Source organism: Lipophrys pholis (genome assembly GCF_963383615.2).
Source record: "Lipophrys pholis genome assembly, chromosome: 1".
NCBI classification, from domain to species: Eukaryota; Metazoa; Chordata; class Actinopteri; order Blenniiformes; family Blenniidae; genus Lipophrys; species Lipophrys pholis.
The window spans coordinates 18,010,776-18,029,251 of record NC_137635.1 but is presented as its reverse complement, the minus strand read 5'-3'; the positions used below and the strand labels follow the sequence as shown (position 1 = coordinate 18,029,251).

The 18,476-nt window shown below is 41.3% G+C and overlaps 1 protein-coding gene across 3 annotated transcripts; it reads right to left on the bottom strand.

The window, feature by feature from the left end:
- Positions 1 to 685: 685 nt before the first annotated feature.
- Positions 686 to 17,941, bottom strand: frmpd2 (FERM and PDZ domain containing 2). 3 transcript variants are annotated; one of them, XM_080468170.1, is made up of 31 exons: positions 17,675 to 17,941; positions 15,076 to 15,201; positions 14,824 to 14,987; positions 14,088 to 14,153; positions 13,817 to 13,996; positions 13,601 to 13,676; positions 12,900 to 12,987; positions 12,432 to 12,588; positions 12,243 to 12,314; positions 11,889 to 12,063; positions 11,594 to 11,729; positions 11,018 to 11,156; positions 10,578 to 10,730; positions 10,297 to 10,482; positions 10,038 to 10,197; positions 9,713 to 9,911; positions 8,762 to 8,862; positions 8,566 to 8,643; positions 8,302 to 8,409; positions 8,033 to 8,149; positions 6,848 to 7,029; positions 6,670 to 6,768; positions 6,064 to 6,157; positions 5,871 to 5,956; positions 4,884 to 5,082; positions 2,981 to 3,195; positions 2,734 to 2,800; positions 2,463 to 2,649; positions 2,125 to 2,187; positions 890 to 970; positions 686 to 772 (listed from the first exon to the last, which is right to left on the bottom strand). In XM_080468170.1, the coding sequence occupies exons 1-28, from the start codon at positions 17,682 to 17,684 to the stop codon at positions 2,612 to 2,614; spliced, it is 3,471 nt and encodes a 1,156-aa protein (XP_080324296.1). In that variant the 5' UTR covers positions 17,685 to 17,941; the 3' UTR covers positions 686 to 772; positions 890 to 970; positions 2,125 to 2,187; positions 2,463 to 2,611. The 3 variants fall into 3 exon arrangements, with proteins under 3 accessions (XP_080324296.1, XP_080324298.1, XP_080324297.1); XM_080468172.1 differs by having other exon boundaries at positions 13,601 to 13,698; positions 17,675 to 17,715; XM_080468171.1 differs by lacking the exon at positions 890 to 970 and having other exon boundaries at positions 687 to 772.
- Between the last annotated feature and the right edge of the window lie 535 nt (positions 17,942 to 18,476).

The window sequence follows — 18,476 nt, the reverse complement described above, 5'->3', positions numbered from 1 at the left end:
TATGATTCAGAGCCAACATGGGTTGAATAGAGAAGCTGCATAAAGTGTGGCTGGATTCGTGTTATTTGGGAGAAAATCCCTGTCTGGGTCCCATGTTTCACTCCTCAGTGACCTGAGCAGAGGATTCAGAGGTCGAGACCACGCTGTCCATCTCCACTACCCGGTTCATGAATAAACAGCGTACACCAGGGTGATTACACACACACACACACACACACACACACACACACACACACACACACACACACACACACACACACACACACACACACACACACACACACACACACACACACACACACACACACACACACACACACACACACACACAGGACTCGCTTGCACAGCCTCGTGCCGGCTCCACTGGCATAATTAGAAACATTTGGGATCATTTGCAAAGGGAACACAAGCTCTGATGGGATCCAGATGCACTACTGGGTTTCACCGAAAATACAGGAACCCTTATTTACGAGGGGCCGTTGCTGGCTCCTCACCCAGGGAGAGGGGTGTGTGTGTGTGTGTGTGTGTGTGTGTGTGTGTGTGTGTGTGTCCACTCACTAAATGGGTGTTTGGGAGTAGGTCATCCACATTCAGGTCAGACTCAGTTTAATGGCTTTAATTTTGGTGGGAAAAGGTGAGGCTTTGGAATAATGCTAAAAAAAGTGAAGAAAGTTCCCAAACAGTGTAAAGTTACAGTCCCTTTAATTAAATTCATCTGGTATTTCATGGTGGAAGTTATTTCATTTGGTGATCTTCTTCATTCATGAATTTCCTGCAGAGAAAGAAAAACACAACATTACCTTCTTTTTCTTCCAAAGTAACTCACTACCAGTTGAGTATGAGAAGATAATAATGGTTAGCAGCACATATAGTGGGTGTTGTGGCTTACAGCGCAATGCTGCCACATTGTGGAGAAGGGAGTTTTGGGATACAGAGCTCTCCTCAGGATCTTTGTCGTAAAGCATTAAAACTGTTGAGACAGTTAAATTTGATTAGATCCAAATATTCAATCATGGGATGAAGTGGATAATGTTATAATCTGCCCATAAATGTGAAAAAGTCACAAGGTTTGTTTTCACTTAAACACATTTCAAACAAATTCTACGTATGTCTTTCAGTTCTAGAATTCTCAGACAAAGTTCAGGATGATATGAGTAGGTAACATGGGCCATCCTGTGAACACTTTGGAGCCACAAAGCAACACGTTATTCACTTTATACGTAGTTTTCCGAGCTATTTCTTGGCCAGGGGTCGACTCTGAAGCCATATGTGGATCTGTGGCCCCTTTGTTGTGGATCACTGAAGCTTTTGCAAAATTATACTCATATATACAGTATATATATATATTCTTGCTAAAAATGACTGAAAAAGGTTAAAATTAATTAGCAAAATAATAAAATCAGCTAAAACTGCCATTAATTGCTAAAATTGTTTCAGAAGTAAATAAAATGACGAAAATATGCTGTTGCTAATATAACTGAACAGCTACATTGGCTTGAGCCACGAGCAAAGATAAAAGAGGCAAAAGAAGGAAAATATCAGAAAGAAAGAAAGAAAGAAAAAAAGAAAGAAAGAAAGAAAAAGAAATGGCTGAAATATATAAAACATTTATAAAAAAGGCTCTTTTTACAAAGTGTAGTTATGAAACTAGGTTTTGTATATATACAAGACTATTCTCACATGTTTATGAGCTGTTATTTCTTCATCTTAGAAGTTAAATGTGTTTTGTGGCTGAAATAGCTCACATCACTTGACATATTGAAAATTGCTGTGAAAATCAGTCAATGTCCAAGACAGTTAAAAACTGATCGAATAGGTCAAACGCATTAACTGTCTAAAAGAACTACTGGAAGTTAAAACACCTAAATATATATTTATTGACTCGTTGGATGCCATCCACCTTAAGATCCAGTAGATGGCAGTGAAGTCGACCGACCACATTCCAAATAATACTCAAAGATGGGTACAATGAATTTCTTTCAGTCATTGGAAAAGCAAAAAAATAAATAAATAAAAAATCCCAACTTGTTTGTCCTTGGTAGGACATGATGTGATTTTTTAGAAATGGTTGAAAAACTAAACACAATGAAATGTATCCAAACTGAGACGATGTGAGCTTATTACCGATTATGAAGCCGATCACTTATATCCTATCCAACTGATCCGATCCTCTGATTATTCTCCAATCTGCAATGAAAAATAGATAAAAAAAACAAAAACAAATAAAGATCCATTTGAAGCATCAGACAATGTAGCAGAACGTCATCGTTCCATTATGCATGTTGTGTGAAAGTTACATGGCGTCTCACGATATTATGTCATGTGATGGTTTGTTATGTAACATTCGGCTACAGGGGATAAGTGGCAGCGCAATCAGACTTGACAAAACTCCTGCTGGCGGTGTCGTGCAAAAGGGTGTTAGGTGGAAGTCACAGTGTGCTCGGTCGAGCCACGGCGCCGACCTGTCTTTGACGTCCATCCACAAGATCCACTTAATGCCTCCGTCCGCTGATCAGTGCGGATCTCTTAGCTCCGTCTCTTCTTCGGAAAGCACGCTGTTGCTTTCACACAATCCACCGACGCTGGCGTATGTGCCACACTTTAACTCGACTCATGTACCGGTGAAGTGATCCATCGAAGGAAGGGTCCCTGCAGAGAAGAAGTGGGTGAAGAAGGTGGTCCAAAACACTTGCATGTTGTTGTTGTTGGGTGTTTTTTCTTTTTCATACATACCTGGTGCAGGCCGACAAAGAGTGAGTTGGACTTCAGGTGGGGAGGTCTTGAACAGCTTTAGCACTTTCTGCAGAAAGAAAAGACGCATAAGAACGAGAGGATTCTTAGAAAATCAATCAGTTATAAGGCGAAACAAAACAATATGGCTTCTCTTCAGTAAGAAGAGTCCATCTCGCTAAGGAGATGTCAAATCCATCGATACAATTCGAATTGGAAACGCCTCCAGTCGTTTTGCATTTGCACGTACCGGATAGGACAGCTCCTTGAGGGACTGCCCATTGATAGCTAACAGAACGTCGCCCTCCTGGATCCTGCCGCTCTGCTCCGCCGGCTGTCCGGGGAAAAGCTGCTTTATCCGAACCAGGCTGCCGAAATCCCGGGTGGGTGGATCCAGCTCGCACATGAGGAAGCTGAAGCCCAGCCCACTGGCACTCTTGGTCAGGATCACATCCTGGGTGTTGTCTTGAACAGGAGGGAACAACAACAATGAACAATGTTCATCATCTTTATTGGTCAAACTCACTTTATTCAAGTTGCACAAGCACTTTGGTCCAGAAATTTCAGAATTTTTCCTGATGTGACCCTTTTAAGTGTCACTCATTGAAATACCTGAAAGTTTGAACCCTATCAAGAATCTCTGACCCGTGTTTCAAGGGTCAGTTTTTATACCTTTTTTTTTTAACCCTTTATAGACCCCTCCTTGAAATATGTGCAAATTTAATCGGGTGTTGTTAACAGCTAGTTCAAGATTAACTATTAGTGTTGTGGATCATTTTAAAGATCCCATATTATACCGTTTTTTTCAACAATTTCACATAGGTGTCAAAGGTCCGACAACATTGCAATCAGTGTATTGCCTCAAATCCAGCCTTGGTCCTGAATTTCAGCCGGTCTAAAAGTCCCTCAGCTAAGCTCTACTACTGAGAACAGGCTGTTTCTGTGTCTGTAACTTTAAATGCTATTGAGGCGTGTCTCTCCACACCTCCTCCACGCCCCTCTCCAGTAGCGTTTGCAAAGAGAAAATGTTTAAACAAAATCTAGTCGTGATTTTTGATGGCAGAGCCCATCTACCTGTGGGAGGGTCAAAGGGAGTGTCCTCTACCAGAGGGAGTTGTTATTTCCCTGCATGATGTCATGAAGGGAAAATTACTTGATTCGCCTGTATGAGCACACATTCACTAAAAAGTGGAGCAAGGAAGTAAGGGAGATGACAGACTTTCTTCACTTCTGGAGCCTCAAACGCAGATTATGGGGACTCATATTACTGTTAGAAAACTATTATAAAGTGAATTTGGTATAATATGGGACCTTTAAAGTGTGCCTTATTAAACACAAATTCAATTAGTATGGAACAAAATACTTTGGAAAGTGTGAAATGAAGCAAAATTGTATAATGTTTAGTGATTTATAGTAAAAGAAAAACTCCTTGTCCTTAAGAAGGAATTGAGATGCCTTTATCACATTATGTACACAACATGACACAACTATAATAGAAGGTGTCAAACACATTTGATGAGAGAGCGCTTAACAATTTGCCTAAACTGAATATATTTCTGTCCGATCTGTCTACAAAATCTTGTTAAAACATTTCCATGAGTACTACAGTGCTTTATATGTTGATGTAATGTGTGATTTTATTTTTGGAACAGAGGTTACTAAAGGTCACATTCTTCATTTGTACTAAATATAGTATCTACATTTTTCACATTTTCCCCAATCATTGTCATTAACTGATTATTATTAGGTGATGACTTTCCCTAAAAAGCATTAAACTTCAGTTCTGGTGGTTCCTCGTGAGAGAAAGAAACATTTAATATTTGTTTTCTAATGTGTTAATGAAGATACTTAAAGATCAGCACTGAAGTTATCATGATGGGCGTTCCTGACCATGATGGCTGACACCAGATATAGAGGCCAAAGGATAAGGAGGGCCGGTTGGATAAGACGAGGAAGGTCAGGGTAAGTGAAGGAGCTCAGGATGAAGTACAAAGAGGGAGTATGTTAAAGTTCACCTTCACGTAGTCACACTAGTCTGGCCGTGTCGTCGCCCATTAATGCTCACAGCAGATTAGAGGCTCTCTCACGAGAGTTCTTCCTCTCTCCTGTGCACAGGGAGTCACTTTTCTCTCCTAATTCCAAAGGTGTCCTACCTTCTGTGGCGAAGGCATAGTCCCGGGGCTGCTCAGATGTGGCGTTCGGCGGAGGAGGAGCGCCGGTGGAGGCGCAGCTGTTGAGTCTGGGCTTGCTGGTGACGGGACTGAGGCTCTGACTGGACACGCTGCTGATGTCGTCACTGATAGAAACTTTGGGCAGGTTGATCATCTCCCTTTCCACGACCAAAGAAACCACCTGGAGAAGAAAGAGGAGAGGAAGAGGAAACAAGATTGAAATGTAGGGATATTAGTTTGATGTCCAGCTGAGGAAACACAAGGTTTTTGTGACAATCCAGATGTTTTTTTTTTTCAGATTTCTGTCACAGAAATGTTTTGAGTAGATATCGTATCTGTAGATATGATGTCATGGGAAGCTTCACAGTCAAATGGTTACAAGAATTTTTCATTTGCTTTCACGTGGCATTGTTATACAGAACGGTCAAAGACAACCTGCATGAAGCGTTGACTCAACACTCATACACATCATAATCCACTGTATTTACAAAGTCGTATGTATTTTTCATTAGTCTACGGTGGCCTCCGAAGCTCAAACCTGTGACGTACATGGGCCAGTTAGTCTATAGTTTACTGTGATTAGTTTCTTTTCAGACTGCACCACAGAGATTGTGACAAAAACAAACAAACAACTCAACCAAGGTAAGGGTGAGATTCAAGCTACTTTTCAATGGGATCAAACTTTTTGTAGAAGCAGAACAGACAGTGGAACGTCTATAGTTGCTTCAAAGGGCGGTTTAAATTGGATGAATCATTCATAATTCATCCATTCATCTTCAATACTCCTTTTATCAAACTTAGGGTTGCCTGGTCCTGAAAGAATCCCAGTCCATTACATGTATATGTAAGGTCGATCAAAAGTCACTCATTAACCTTCATATAGTTTCCTCTCAGTTGTTGGACATCATCACCATCATCAGCATCACCAGCATCAGCATGTATGGATAATATAGAGGTATTGTTTCTTACCTCTCCAGTTTTACTCAGACACTCCACAGCCTGCTGATATGTGAAGCCCTGGAAGTTATTCCCGTTCACCTCCAACAGTCTGTCACCTGTGGAAGAAAAAGATATCAATCCAAAAAAAAGATTTTTCAAGTGATTCTGGCAAGTTTTCTTTGTTGGAGATTCCTAAGCGAATAACACCATATTCTAATAATACCTGTATGTAAACGTCCGTCCCTCTCAGCGGCCCCTCCTGGAACAAGACTCTTGATGTAGATTCCTCCATGAGGAAGACTGGTGTTCACACCACCCTGAACAATCGGTCACAGAGGATTTTGATTTCAACTTTTCCATGTTAACACTGGCGTTTGCAATGTTAAGCTGATTTTCTCAACTATGAATATGAGGTGCTTTACTTGACTTGTAGTTTCCCCAATCCTTTTCCTAATGATGTATTTAAAATCCCAAACTTTTACTTGTGGAGTCCTGCACAATCACTTTGCAGGGATATTTAGAGTGAGCTGTGTAACTCTCTCTATCTCTGTGTAATCCTGTCAGACCACAGTTTTTAATGAGATTGGGTGGCGCAGGCATTGTGGCCAAAGACTGGACATGAGTCACTTGGCTAATTACCCCCCCGACTGCTCATTTGTAAAGTTCTTAATGAAATCCATGCACTGTAAACACATTAGTTGGATGAAAACAAGTGTCATACATGCTAAAACCAAGCCGATGCAAAGGCCATGCTCAGTAATTATTAGAATTAGGTATTTCAGATCAAAGCTGCCTGTTCTAATTCTGACAAAAATTGTCTTTAGCTCACAAAAATGCTGATGCCCAAGGTTCCCGATAGCTTCCTGAGCTCCACAGTGATCTCCTCTGGCCCAACACAGTTCAGAGAAGGAGAAAGCAAGCAACCATCCTGAAACCAACACAGGCATTAACACTCATTTCAGCTTCATCTGAGGCTCAAACAATGCCACTGTCATCACGAGGGCTACCTGTGCACCAACGACTCGTACATCAAGAGGAACGCATAGCTTGTTGCTGGGCTTTGGCGTCATCATGACGGACACGATCTCATCGAGACTCTCCTCTCCCGATCGGCCGTCGGTCATCAGTGTGGTCTGGGATTCACAATTCCTCATTACAGGTGAGCGAACGCTCATCGGGCTGATGGAGACTGAGGACAAAAACAGAAATGTCTGAACTGATTCTGCTATATGTCTGAAATACCTAGTTTGCATTGTTTTGGCATTTTTTCCCCATCTTGTCTCTCGTCTCAGTACTTCACTGTCACAGCCAGTTAGCTTAATTAGCAATTAGACAAATCAAGCAAATAATTAATAAATAATTGGCAAATCATCTTAGATGGGGGTTGTGCCAAACATACTTTGCAACTGTTGGCTGAAGCTAGCACATTTATATCTATTCTGTTGAGCTAAGCTAACCAAGTTGCCAATATTTCCTTATTACGTATACAGCTATTCTGTAAAACCCTAGTTCAGAAAACATGTAAGACAATTTGCTTATCTGAAAAAAGTTAGATATCACTTATATTTAAGAAAGTAGGTGCTATTTACTATGGTTTTCTTTGTTTTATGATGCTTTATATCATTTCTTGCAAATGGGTCTCTTTTGGTTATATGGTATATGATCATCACTATATTAACAAGTTAGGGTGTAAAGTAGTGGTAAATGTTGAAGCTTAGCACTTCAAGCCACAAACCGAATCCAGATGACTCAACAATGCTACTTTACATTCTTTGATTCAGCCTAAAATGACTTTTCCACTAGTTAACCTGCTTCAGCCGCCGGGTTTTGTTTACTGACTGATGAGCCGGGTAACAAGAGTTAGCCCTGAAGCTAATATCAGCGATGGATTTTTAGGAGAAGATTAACTCTCCCTTGTGTCTCTCAATCAAGATCTGGAAGCAGAAACGAGAAACATTAACCGACAAAAGCGCTAGCTCGGGGTCTTTTGAAGTTTGGAAGCTCAGCTGAAGGAAGTTTCTCTTGGACGTGGTTTTTCTATAAAGAATAACTTTTTTTTTCTTTTTTTTTTTTTTCTTCATCTTCCACTACTATTAATGTCTCCAAAGGTGGGCAAAAGTTTTAACCACGTTAATATTACATACATCCAGTAACCACACACAAAAACAAACCCACACACATGCACAGAGCACCTTTTGGCTGCGAGACAATGAGCTGCACCTCCTCAGGGCTGCTCTGCATGACTTCTGCTGCCTCGTTGAAAGTGACACCCTCCAGGCTGATGTGGTTCAGAGAGATCAGACGACCACCTGAGGGCAAAGGTCACAGTGAAACAATGCCAGTGTCCAGTAACAGCACCGATCAAAGACTGTGACTCCAAAGGCTGAACAGGCAAATCAGAGACTCATTCTCTGTCCTGAATTGCATTTTCCTGTGGTTGTACTAGTAGTCGTTTCTTTACCTGCTCTGATGCGACCGTCTTTATCGGCAGGTCCACCAGGCACAATGGAGGCAATAAAGATGCCCAAGTCGTAACGCCCCACTGTGTCCTCTCCAACTATCATTATACCTACGGATGCAAACCAATGGCGTATAAAGAGAACTTTCTATTTCATGAGATTCATCTAGACATTTGAGTGCATGGCATAGTATGCTATGGTGGATTGGTTTCCTACAAATAAACAGCTTTGTGCTTGTTGTGTGTGGTGGTGTGTGATCACTTTACCAAGTCCTAGCTTTGGGTCTTTCTTTAAGGAAACGCATATGACTTCTCTCTCCGGCATTCCAACCTTAGGAGGGCTTTCTATGGGTCACATTAAAATAGCATTCGTGACTTCGATGTGGAGCTTAAGGGTGAAAAAGCAACCGTCCTAAAACAAGAGCTTTTGTGTGAGAGTTAAAGATGCTGAGCATTTTCTTACCTCTAGTTGCGGGGGAACCAGACCGGGCTTCAGATCCACTCCTTTGGGAACATGCTGGGGAACGCATACCAATGCTGCTGCGCTGACTGCTGGAGCAAGTGCTGTAAAACAAAGGCAGAGTCAGAGGAAGGGTGAATTATTACAAGAATGAAGTGGCATTGACACATAAAAAAATGATGAAAAATAAAAAGTCAAACTGAATGCATCCTAACTGACAAAGGCATTTAGTGGAAGAAGAAGGTGTCATCTGCATATTCACGAACCACTATGTTTTTAACGCATGACTTTTTTCTGTAACTTCAAAAACAGTACATTTGAACTGCCAGATATTGAATGGTGGAGTTATCTTGGAACAATAGTTGTAAATGTTTTGACATCTCTGCAGCTATTAAGTAAATCCAGTGAATCTAATCATAGAAGGGTTAACAGAAATGCGTGCTGCATTTACTAATAATAAAGGCTCAGGAAAGCGTACAGCACATAGGGTGGCATGGTTGACATGAGCAAACTGGAAACATGATTTTAAAAAGTGCATTGCTTTTTTCTTAATCTCAGTCATGCATTTAGGTACCTTTAATAAAATACTGCAACCAATTAAAGTAGAAGACAGAACCAAGTCCAAACAGGATAATGAAAAGCAATAAGATTATTGGTATTGAATTTCACCAGTGCTGTTTCTTCACTATGGGTCCCCTCTCAGTCCTCCCTGAAAATCCACAAAAGGGCAATATCTATGGAAATGGTCATGTCATAAATCTGTAAAAAACCAACTGGTCCTTTGTGTTTCCTCCAAAGCTACCCAGTTCTACTAATGCTGAGATCTGTGAAGGTGCCCTGTTGTTTCTGGCACCACATGCTAGCTGCAGATCCTTTAAGACCTTTAAGTTGTGAGTTGGAGCTGTGATCAGACTGTGTTCCAACACTTCCCCCACCACTTTCACAACTTGGTACCTCTGTTCGTTGAGGCTCTGGCGCTGCTGTCTCACACGGGCCTCGATCCTGGCGGTGACATCGTCACACAGTTTGACCAAGGACTCGTCCTGAGGTGTAGTTAGGCCACTTTCATCTTGTGGTGTCTCAGAACACGAGAAGGTCTTGAGCCGGCCACTCTGAGTCCGACAGACCGATGCATACTGGACGATGTTCTCTTCTGGACAAAGAGGCAGAAGTTCTCTTCAGTGATTGGACACCATCAACATGTCACTTGTCTTTTCACAAACACATCTTCAGACATGGATGAGTTCCTCTTCCATTGCTCTATGATGCATTTACTGACCTGAGGCCAGGCTGTGGCTCAGCTGTCGGGAGTTCATCTCATTGTTAAACTTGTGCTGGGCTGAGCAGAGGTTACACAGGTACTTGGCTATCTTCGACCTCTCTGTGATGAAGGTGTATTTCTTCTTACCGCCCCGGCACTCTACCACAAACTTACGTCTCTGTGAATAAACAAAGAAAAGTGATTTAAAAAAAAAATATTTTGTCGGCATAAAAGCGGAACATGAAATAACAAGTGTCACTACCGACCAGTCACTCACATTAGAGGAGATGGTTGCCGTTTCCCTCCAGTAAAAGTTTTGAGCGGTAGACTTGCACCCGTCCTTAACCTCATAGACGGTAACACCTTTGGCACAAACCCCGAGGATAATCTCTCCATCTAAAGGCTTTTTCTCACGCATTACTCGGTGGAACAACACGCCGTACTCAGGCAACTGCTGGCACACCTGCAGAGATAAAAAAGAAAAAGAAAAGAAAGAATCATAATAGGATAGATTTGGAATTATGTCCTGAATAGTCAAATTCGTGATTGCTCCACTACCTTGAGAAATTCAAGCTCGGATTCATCAGGGAGCATCTGAGCGTTGTTGCTGTGAAGTCGGAGCAGCTCCGACTGAATGTAAGGCAAGGCACGTTTCTCCATCAGACTCTTGGAGACATACTGGTCAGGGCGGTAGTAGTTCCTACCATACACCTAAACATGACACATCACAAAATCAGAGGACTTTAGAATGGCCTCATTATGGACAACCTTCTGCATGTTATAATAGCTGAGATATTCATGTTGTTCTAACATCAATATTCCATTTTGATGCTAAAAGCAATACTTTGGGACGGTATGGTGACACTGTGACTTTAGCTTGAATAGAAAGTAGGTTTATAAGGTGGATAAAAGGACAATAAATGCTCTGTTAATAACATTTTGCATTTCTCCTCGTGTCCCATCTAACTTAACATAATTCAGTTTTTTATGTGTCCAACCTCAGGCATGCAGTCTCCATACTCCGTCTGCAGGGCCAGAGCTCCCAGGTACAGAGCGGTCCCCTCATGGCAGGACAGCCTGTCTTCTAAAAGGTCTCTCCTGAGCTGGAGGTAATACTGGTGACGGGTCTGTTTGTGCCTGATGGAGAAGATCACACACATCTAAACATTTTTACCTTCAAGTTTTAGTGATACTACTCCACCAGTAAAGCCATCAGCACAATCCAAAGGCCATTGTTAGTTTTCGTTATTCCAATAGATTTAGGATTTATTGTCACCATTGTGGATGCCACATAGCTCGTTGTGGATTGTTTGAGGTTTAGAAGTACATTATACTTTTGTCTCTGATCATTCAATTACATGTTGTATTGTTATTGACATCAGTATATGTTGTATAAAGAGGAATGGGCTCCCATAAGGTTCAAACACTGGGTTCCGGTCTTGGTGTTTCTCTAATTATTCATCATCTTATTATGAAGCCTTGCCAGTCCTTATCTAAAAACTTTCAGAAGTCAACAATGGGGCATTCAATTGGGCAGAAGACTTAGAAAATTACAATATTCATGCAAAACTTACAAAAGAAGGGAAATGTCATTGACAAAGAATTTGACCCTGAAGAAAAGGACAAAGGTGGATGTAGGCACTTTCTTCCAGCCATCTGGAGCAACTTTGGAAATCTTGGTGTCAGTGTCCACAAAGAAAAACTCATTATCTGACCAGAGAATGGACAAAGAGAAAATGTCAACATTACCACAACGCTGTACGATTTTCGTAAACATTGTGAAGTGAAGTCATGTTCCCAAACACATGAAAATCCTCTTTATATTGAATTACTACACAGTCACTCACTCATCTTTTGAAGTCTCTTTACCGTCAATGTATGCAAGGCCAAAATAGAAGTGTTCTACGAGGTTGGAGTGAGCCACGATCATGTCAAAGACGTCTCCCCCGCTGGATTTCACCTCGCACTTGACGACAATGCTCTGACCGTTTGGCATCACCACGCTCAGCTCTCTCTGGGTGGAGGGGGATTTCCCTTTCTTTGACTGTGAAGAAAGTCAAGAGCGTTTCAAAAAGATAAATGGAGGGTACTTGTGAAAAACATCAAGACAGGATTGCTTTCTGATAAATCAGTCTAGCTTCACTTTGTACCAGTCTGTCACATGTGCCACCGCAAGAAAATCTCATAAACCCTCTGATGACATCTTTTGTTTCGATGACTCACCACAATGGATCCAGGCAGCTCCAGGACAACCAGAGGTTCCTCTAACACTCTAATAAACTCAGGACCCATATCCTGCGGCACAAAAGAAGACATGTCAATCCCACCGTCACACAAGCTCCTGACAGACTATGGCAAGTTATTAAACTTATATTATTAAGGTGTAAAACCTAATGTAATCATCAGTTTCACCTTGACTCTCTTGTCATTTAAACTCATCGTGGAGTCGAAGCTTGCGAGGGTTCTTGAGTTGGCGTTTCGATTACCATCCACGTACGGGCTGCAGGAGCGGTGGTTCATCTGCTGCCAGCCGCCATAATTCTCCCTGTGACGGCCTCCCGAGGGAATCCTGGGGAAAATGAGTTTTCCATTCTTCACTCTGATGCAAGGTGAGATCTGTCACTCATAAAATGATGGCTTGCAAGCAGACAATATATATCACAGTGCAATAGCTGTGCCAAAGAGTCCTCTAAGGAGTTTTTCCGCCCTTCATAGTGTCTGTCTCCTTTGTGTCTTTATCCATAGTGTCTCATTTTTCTAGTGTTTGGAATTAGCTTGAAGTCACTACGATGATGATTCATGGATGAATAAATGTTGTACTTTGATTCAAAAATGAAAAAGGATTCATAGCAGTGCCTGTAGGCTTATTAGAAAACGTACCCAGAGGGTTCGGCTCCATAAGATACTCCTGAAAAGGTTCTGGAAATCTTCTTCCTCATAGGCCATGGTGAGTTACAAAGAGAACCACCTGAAAGGCAAACTGATGCTTAATTTTCAACATGCCAATAACATTTCACTTAAAAAACAAACAAAAAAATAATATTTTGGGCAATTTGAAAATGCACAAAACATTATTACAACTTGTCCATCTTAGTGAGGCAAAGATTCTAGCATTGCTATGTCCAAATGTTAAGAATCCTAATAGCTTTAGATATATTTGATCATGTAAATTAACTTTCCAAATCAAGTTAAAGTGTTTCTGTCGTGAATCTGTAAATAAGAAACCTTTGTTTGAATTAATGAGCTTTGTACTCAAAAACAAATGCAGACCTGTTTGGTTTTTTGTTGTTGTTATTATCTGATTGCTCGCATTCCCAGTAGCTTCTAAAACAGTTTCTTAGAGGAAGAAGCAACAGTGAAGGCACTTCCTGTTCTCTAATGAGGCAACTGGAATCTATTCAAGCCTATTCAAATTCCATTTGGCTGTTGTAATTGTCATGGTTTCTATTAGTTTTGAAGTAAACCCTTTGCTGGTTGGTATGTCGGATGTTTTTTCATAGCCACAGTATATTTTTTTAAACGAATAAGGCACATTTCCAAATGACAACCTTCAAATGTGACCAAAATAATCAGTATCTTACTGTGCAATCTGTCCCTGACCAGTTGACTGCGGTCTGTTAGCTGGGACCCGTTTTCACCCATGGACACGTGATCAACCTGCAAAGACATGATTGTCCGGCTCAAGGAGACAAGCAGAGGGTTGGTGTATCAGTAAACTCAAAATAAGAATGAACCGGAACTCTCAAGACCTTCCCTAAATATCTATAGTTTAACCAGGCCAACCGATAACCACTCACTGAGTTTCTGTACACGTCTTCTACTAGCTGCCTGATGAGTCGTTCGGCGGGAGGCAGCATTGAGGTCTTGTGGTGAAGCTCGCATGTCTCCAGCACGGTCAGCAGGTCGGTCCTCCTCATCGTCATGTCCTCGCACATGCTCAACAGTAATCCTTCCAGCTCGGCACTCATGCGAACCGGCTGTGAAACAGGTGGCAGCAGAACGGAGGATGTGCTGAGAAGGCTGAAGAGTGAGTGCAAGGGGGAGTCGGTAGAAGAGACAGTGCAGTACCTGGTTTTGAGGTAGATGATAGTCAACGCACCAATAGAGAGTCATCCCAAGGGAGTACACAACCATCTGAGGACAAAATAAGTTGACCAAACAGATTGAATTCTTTAAGGCCATATTTCTTAAGTCCTGGACCCTTAGATGCTGTTGTCTTTCAAATCAATCAATTTCAACAACAATACCAACATTTTACCTTTTTACCCTAAAATCTTATGACATTGAGACTGTTACGAGTGTCATTAGACATGTTTGCGGAGAGACAGATCTCAGCTCCACGAGAGCACCTAGAAAAACTTTACTTCAGTTTTGCTGAAATTTGACAATCGGCTGTTGTGTTTTCCTGTCTTATGTAAAACCAGAGATGTTGTTATGTGATACCATGTTTTTTTTAAATTAAGATTTGTGCTTACAAATGTTACATCACTATCCAATTATGAATGACAGATAGGCTTTTTGTACAATGTGATTATTATATTTTACTACTATGAGGGAATTATTGGCCTGCCTACCTTCATACTGTGCAGGCATAAAGCATGCACAGTATGTCTGTAGGTGTGTTTAATCCAAATCTTGGAGAGCTTCATGCTGTAACACACCTGATTGCAAAATTTACTGGGTTTTCTTCAGAGCTTGGTGAGAGCATAATCATTAGATTTGGGTGTGTTGAAGCGGTGGCACTAAAACATAAGGGACGGAGGTCCTAAAGCATTTGGGTTGAATATCATGACACTTTCCAGACCTTTTCGGCGGCAGTCCTGGTGGAGGCAGCGAGACCCTGCTGGACTTCAGGGGCTGTGAAGGAGGCCACGTCTTCATATCGCCCACAGTTCTTGAAGGCCATACTCCCATTAGCAGATAGCAGCACCGAGCCTGGGCTCAGCACATTGCACATGTTACCTGAACCTACGCAAAGGACAGACCACAAGCTCAAAAGGCGTGTAGCTTTTTTGGCGCTAAGGGTGGGGAGTCACCGAAGATGATACATCTTTACCTTTTTTGGAGATGTCCAGTAAGGCCTCAGTGGTGGCAAGCAGAAGACACCAAATTTCATCCTCCTCCAGTGGTGAACCCCGGGCCTCCAACACTTCTGCCAGGGTCACAAAGGTGCCCATTCCTGCTGGGATACAAATGCAAATGAGAATCACCCAAAACTCAATGATATTACATTGTTTGTTTGTTGTTTGCCTCACAATGAAGTGCAATTTCTTCGGTTGTAGGTTCAGAAAAAGAGATGGCAAGAGAAGATGTCATGTATATAAAAATGTTGTGTATATAACTCATTTTATTTGACAAATAAGGTAAAGAAAACTACACAAAAATGTTTCTGACTTTGTCAAATTCCTTGTGGAAGCCTCTTTTTTTGGTGGAATTGCAATATCTTGGTACAATTCATTAACAAACGGGCTGCCGAGCCTCCCAGGCCAGAATCCCACTGGCATGTACATCACACACAGTGGACATGCAAAGATCAGAGGTCAGAGTTTCAGACCAATAAGATTATGGTCTAGTAGGATAGAAGAGCACTAAGTAGAAACAAATCTAATTCAGAGGTTCAATGGATATGGTCCTCCATTCTTTCAAGATGAAGAGACATTGTATGACAACAGTATGTTGCACATGGGAAATAAACATTTTTAAATGATAGCTCTTATTCTGTTCAAATGGATCATTAAGAGAGAGGAAGAAGGCAGCCTTTCGAAAAAACAATGACAAAAGAGAAAACACAATACTCACTACTACGCAATTGCGTGTCCACTATTGGATTATTTTCTCTATCGGGACTAATTCTATTCTCCATTGAACCGAGTCTGGTTTGAGCACCTTTAAAGCACTTATGTGCTTATAGTAAAGGATTTCTGCTGTAGTTAATGACTTGAGAGACAACACAAAACCTGATGTTATCATCCTTATTGTCACGCAGTGTTGCATACGAGCCATGATTATTTCAAATACTGGGAAATTGTGTAAAATGGATTACAACCGAACATGCTTTAGTTTAGGTAGTACCTCTGTAATTCTGATTTTATCAGAGAAATATTCTGCTTTATCAGTGCTATTTCACTGGATAGCTTTTGATTAATAGGACACTGCTCTAGTAAAATTACAGATATTATGTAAGTGAAGAAGGGCAGAATATAGTATAGGTATGTGAGCAGATTACAATGATCCAGTTTTACTAACTTTAAGATGTGTAACTGAGCGTATGACTAGTTAATTGAGTAATATAGGTACACTGTTGGTAATTTCACTGTTGTTAAATGAAATGCTGCATGGCTAAATTGTACCATTGGTCAGTTGAACATCTAATGACTAAGTTCTGCCATTGGTCAACTGAATACTGCATGCAAATGTGACAGTTTTGTTGGGCTGAATGCTGTTTTACTAAACTAGTCCACTTGTCAGTCAAATGGCACTTATTGCAAGTTGAATGACTAACTTCTACCATTCATCTGTCAAATGTTGCCATATGAAATTGTACCATTCTTCAGACCAATGTCAAATAAACAAGTTCTACCATTGGTCTGTTGAATACTGCATGACAAATTAATACTGCAAAAGAGAATGATGAAGTGACACCATTGGTCAGCTGAATGTTGCTTTACTATGTTGCTCCACATTACCAACACTATAGTTATTAAGTAGAGTAATTAGTAATAGAAAAGCTATTGGACAACTGGCTTACATACAAAAGAGGTTCCTGGAATTGATTGAAAGGACAAAATATGAAGAAGGAGTCGTTTCTGACCAAACTGGGGTTAAACTTGTAGTGAAGAGCGGATGGTGGCTGAAATGTAAGCTGCAGCGAATACCCAGATTAACCTGACACAGAGGTATTTACATGGTTCTTGGTAACACCAGTAACCTGAGGTTTCTCTGTTTGTTGAACAGATTAACGGCCAGATGTCGCCCCAAAAGCCTCCGAGAAACCATGTGCTATTTGTGCTGCTGGCATGTCTGCGAGTACAAACTGCTGCCATGCGCCAACATGATTCTGTGATCCATCTCTCATGTGAACGGAATTTAAAGTTTGAACAGAAAGCAACATTACTTCACGTGAAAGTGACGGGTAAGAAAATCGATTGTAACTGGAGATTTGGTAGTCAGGTTATGTGTGCTTTGAATGAATTCAAAGAAAGATAACCTGTTGTGAAGTGTCTGCCCGGTAACAAGTGATGTGTGGGCCCACTGTCACACTGCACACTTTGATGTTAAAGCTAGATAAGCTATATATGATGATGGATTACATTAAGACATGACCGTGAGCGAACATCAACAGGACAAGGTCCACCATCCTGAAGTGGTTGAATGGAATCAAGCCATCATTTGTTTCAGGTTTGGTGTGACTGAAGGTCCACGATGGGTTGTACAGTTTAGGAATGATTTGCAGCTGTGATTTCTATCTTGCCCAGTTGTCCACACGCCACTATTCAGCTGGTTCCAAAGGAAAACTGAAGTGTCATAGAGAACCAGCTACAAAAAGCATGCTGACCATCCATACAGCGCCCATCCATGCATACACACATTTCCAGGTGATCTGATGAGCAATATTCAAACAATATAGGCCAGTTTCGACGCGTTATGCAGCTTACCTTCTTTCATCCGGTATCTGTAGAGATCCCCTTTTAAGTTCAGTCAGACATCCGCCACTCTTGAACCTAATCCTTCCTCTTCTTAGGCGTCCCCTGCTGCCATTCCACCCACCTCTCCCTCCTCCCAGCCCTCCGGTCTTTCATCGTCAGTCCCTCACCAGCCCCTCATCTCCTCAATGGCAGATCAATTGTCTCCGCAGAAAGAGAACATCAGCTCCATAGCGTTATTTCCTCTGCACTCTCTTCCACTGACGTGGTCCTTTCTGTGTTTTCCGTCATTTTCAACTATATTTAGCCTGCGGAACTTAAGAACATAATTGGATTTGCAGGGCAAGCGAGCGGCAGATGGGGCAGCAAATGACCAATCCATTGTAGACAGTGCTGTGGTAATCTGATGTTTCAACTGCAAGTGACAAATTAATTGTCCTACTTTCTACTCACAATTCCCATAGACTCAATACAGTGATTGGATATTACATATGAATCTTTAAAGGATGAAGGATTGGAAAGACTCTCAAAACCTAATTCTATTGAATTGAGACCCCATCTGAAGGTAAAAACTGGCATTAACTTTCATTTATGTTAATAGCACCAACACTCATAATTATTAATAATTCACACTAATTCACTCGTTTGTTTCAGGCAGGTTCAGCAATTCTCTATAGCGATCGTGTGAAATAAACTATAATGCTTCTTCCATGACTTCTCGATTGACAGTCATGTAACAGAGATACCATTATTGGTAATGAGGCCAAAAGAGAATTGTAACCTAGAAAATCAGACTCTAAATAAGAGTGAAAAT

What these genes read in the sequence shown, in the direction of transcription:
- frmpd2 (XM_080468170.1), bottom strand. An exon ending in TAAATGACAAGAGAGTCAAG is followed by an intron (nt 12,315 to 12,431) that starts GTGAAACTGATG and finishes TTTGTGCCGCAG; the next exon opens with GATATGGGTCCTGAGTTTAT. An exon ending in GGACGGACGTTTACATACAG is followed by an intron (nt 5,957 to 6,063) that starts GTATTATTAGAA and finishes TTTCTTCCACAG; the next exon opens with GTGACAGACTGTTGGAGGTG.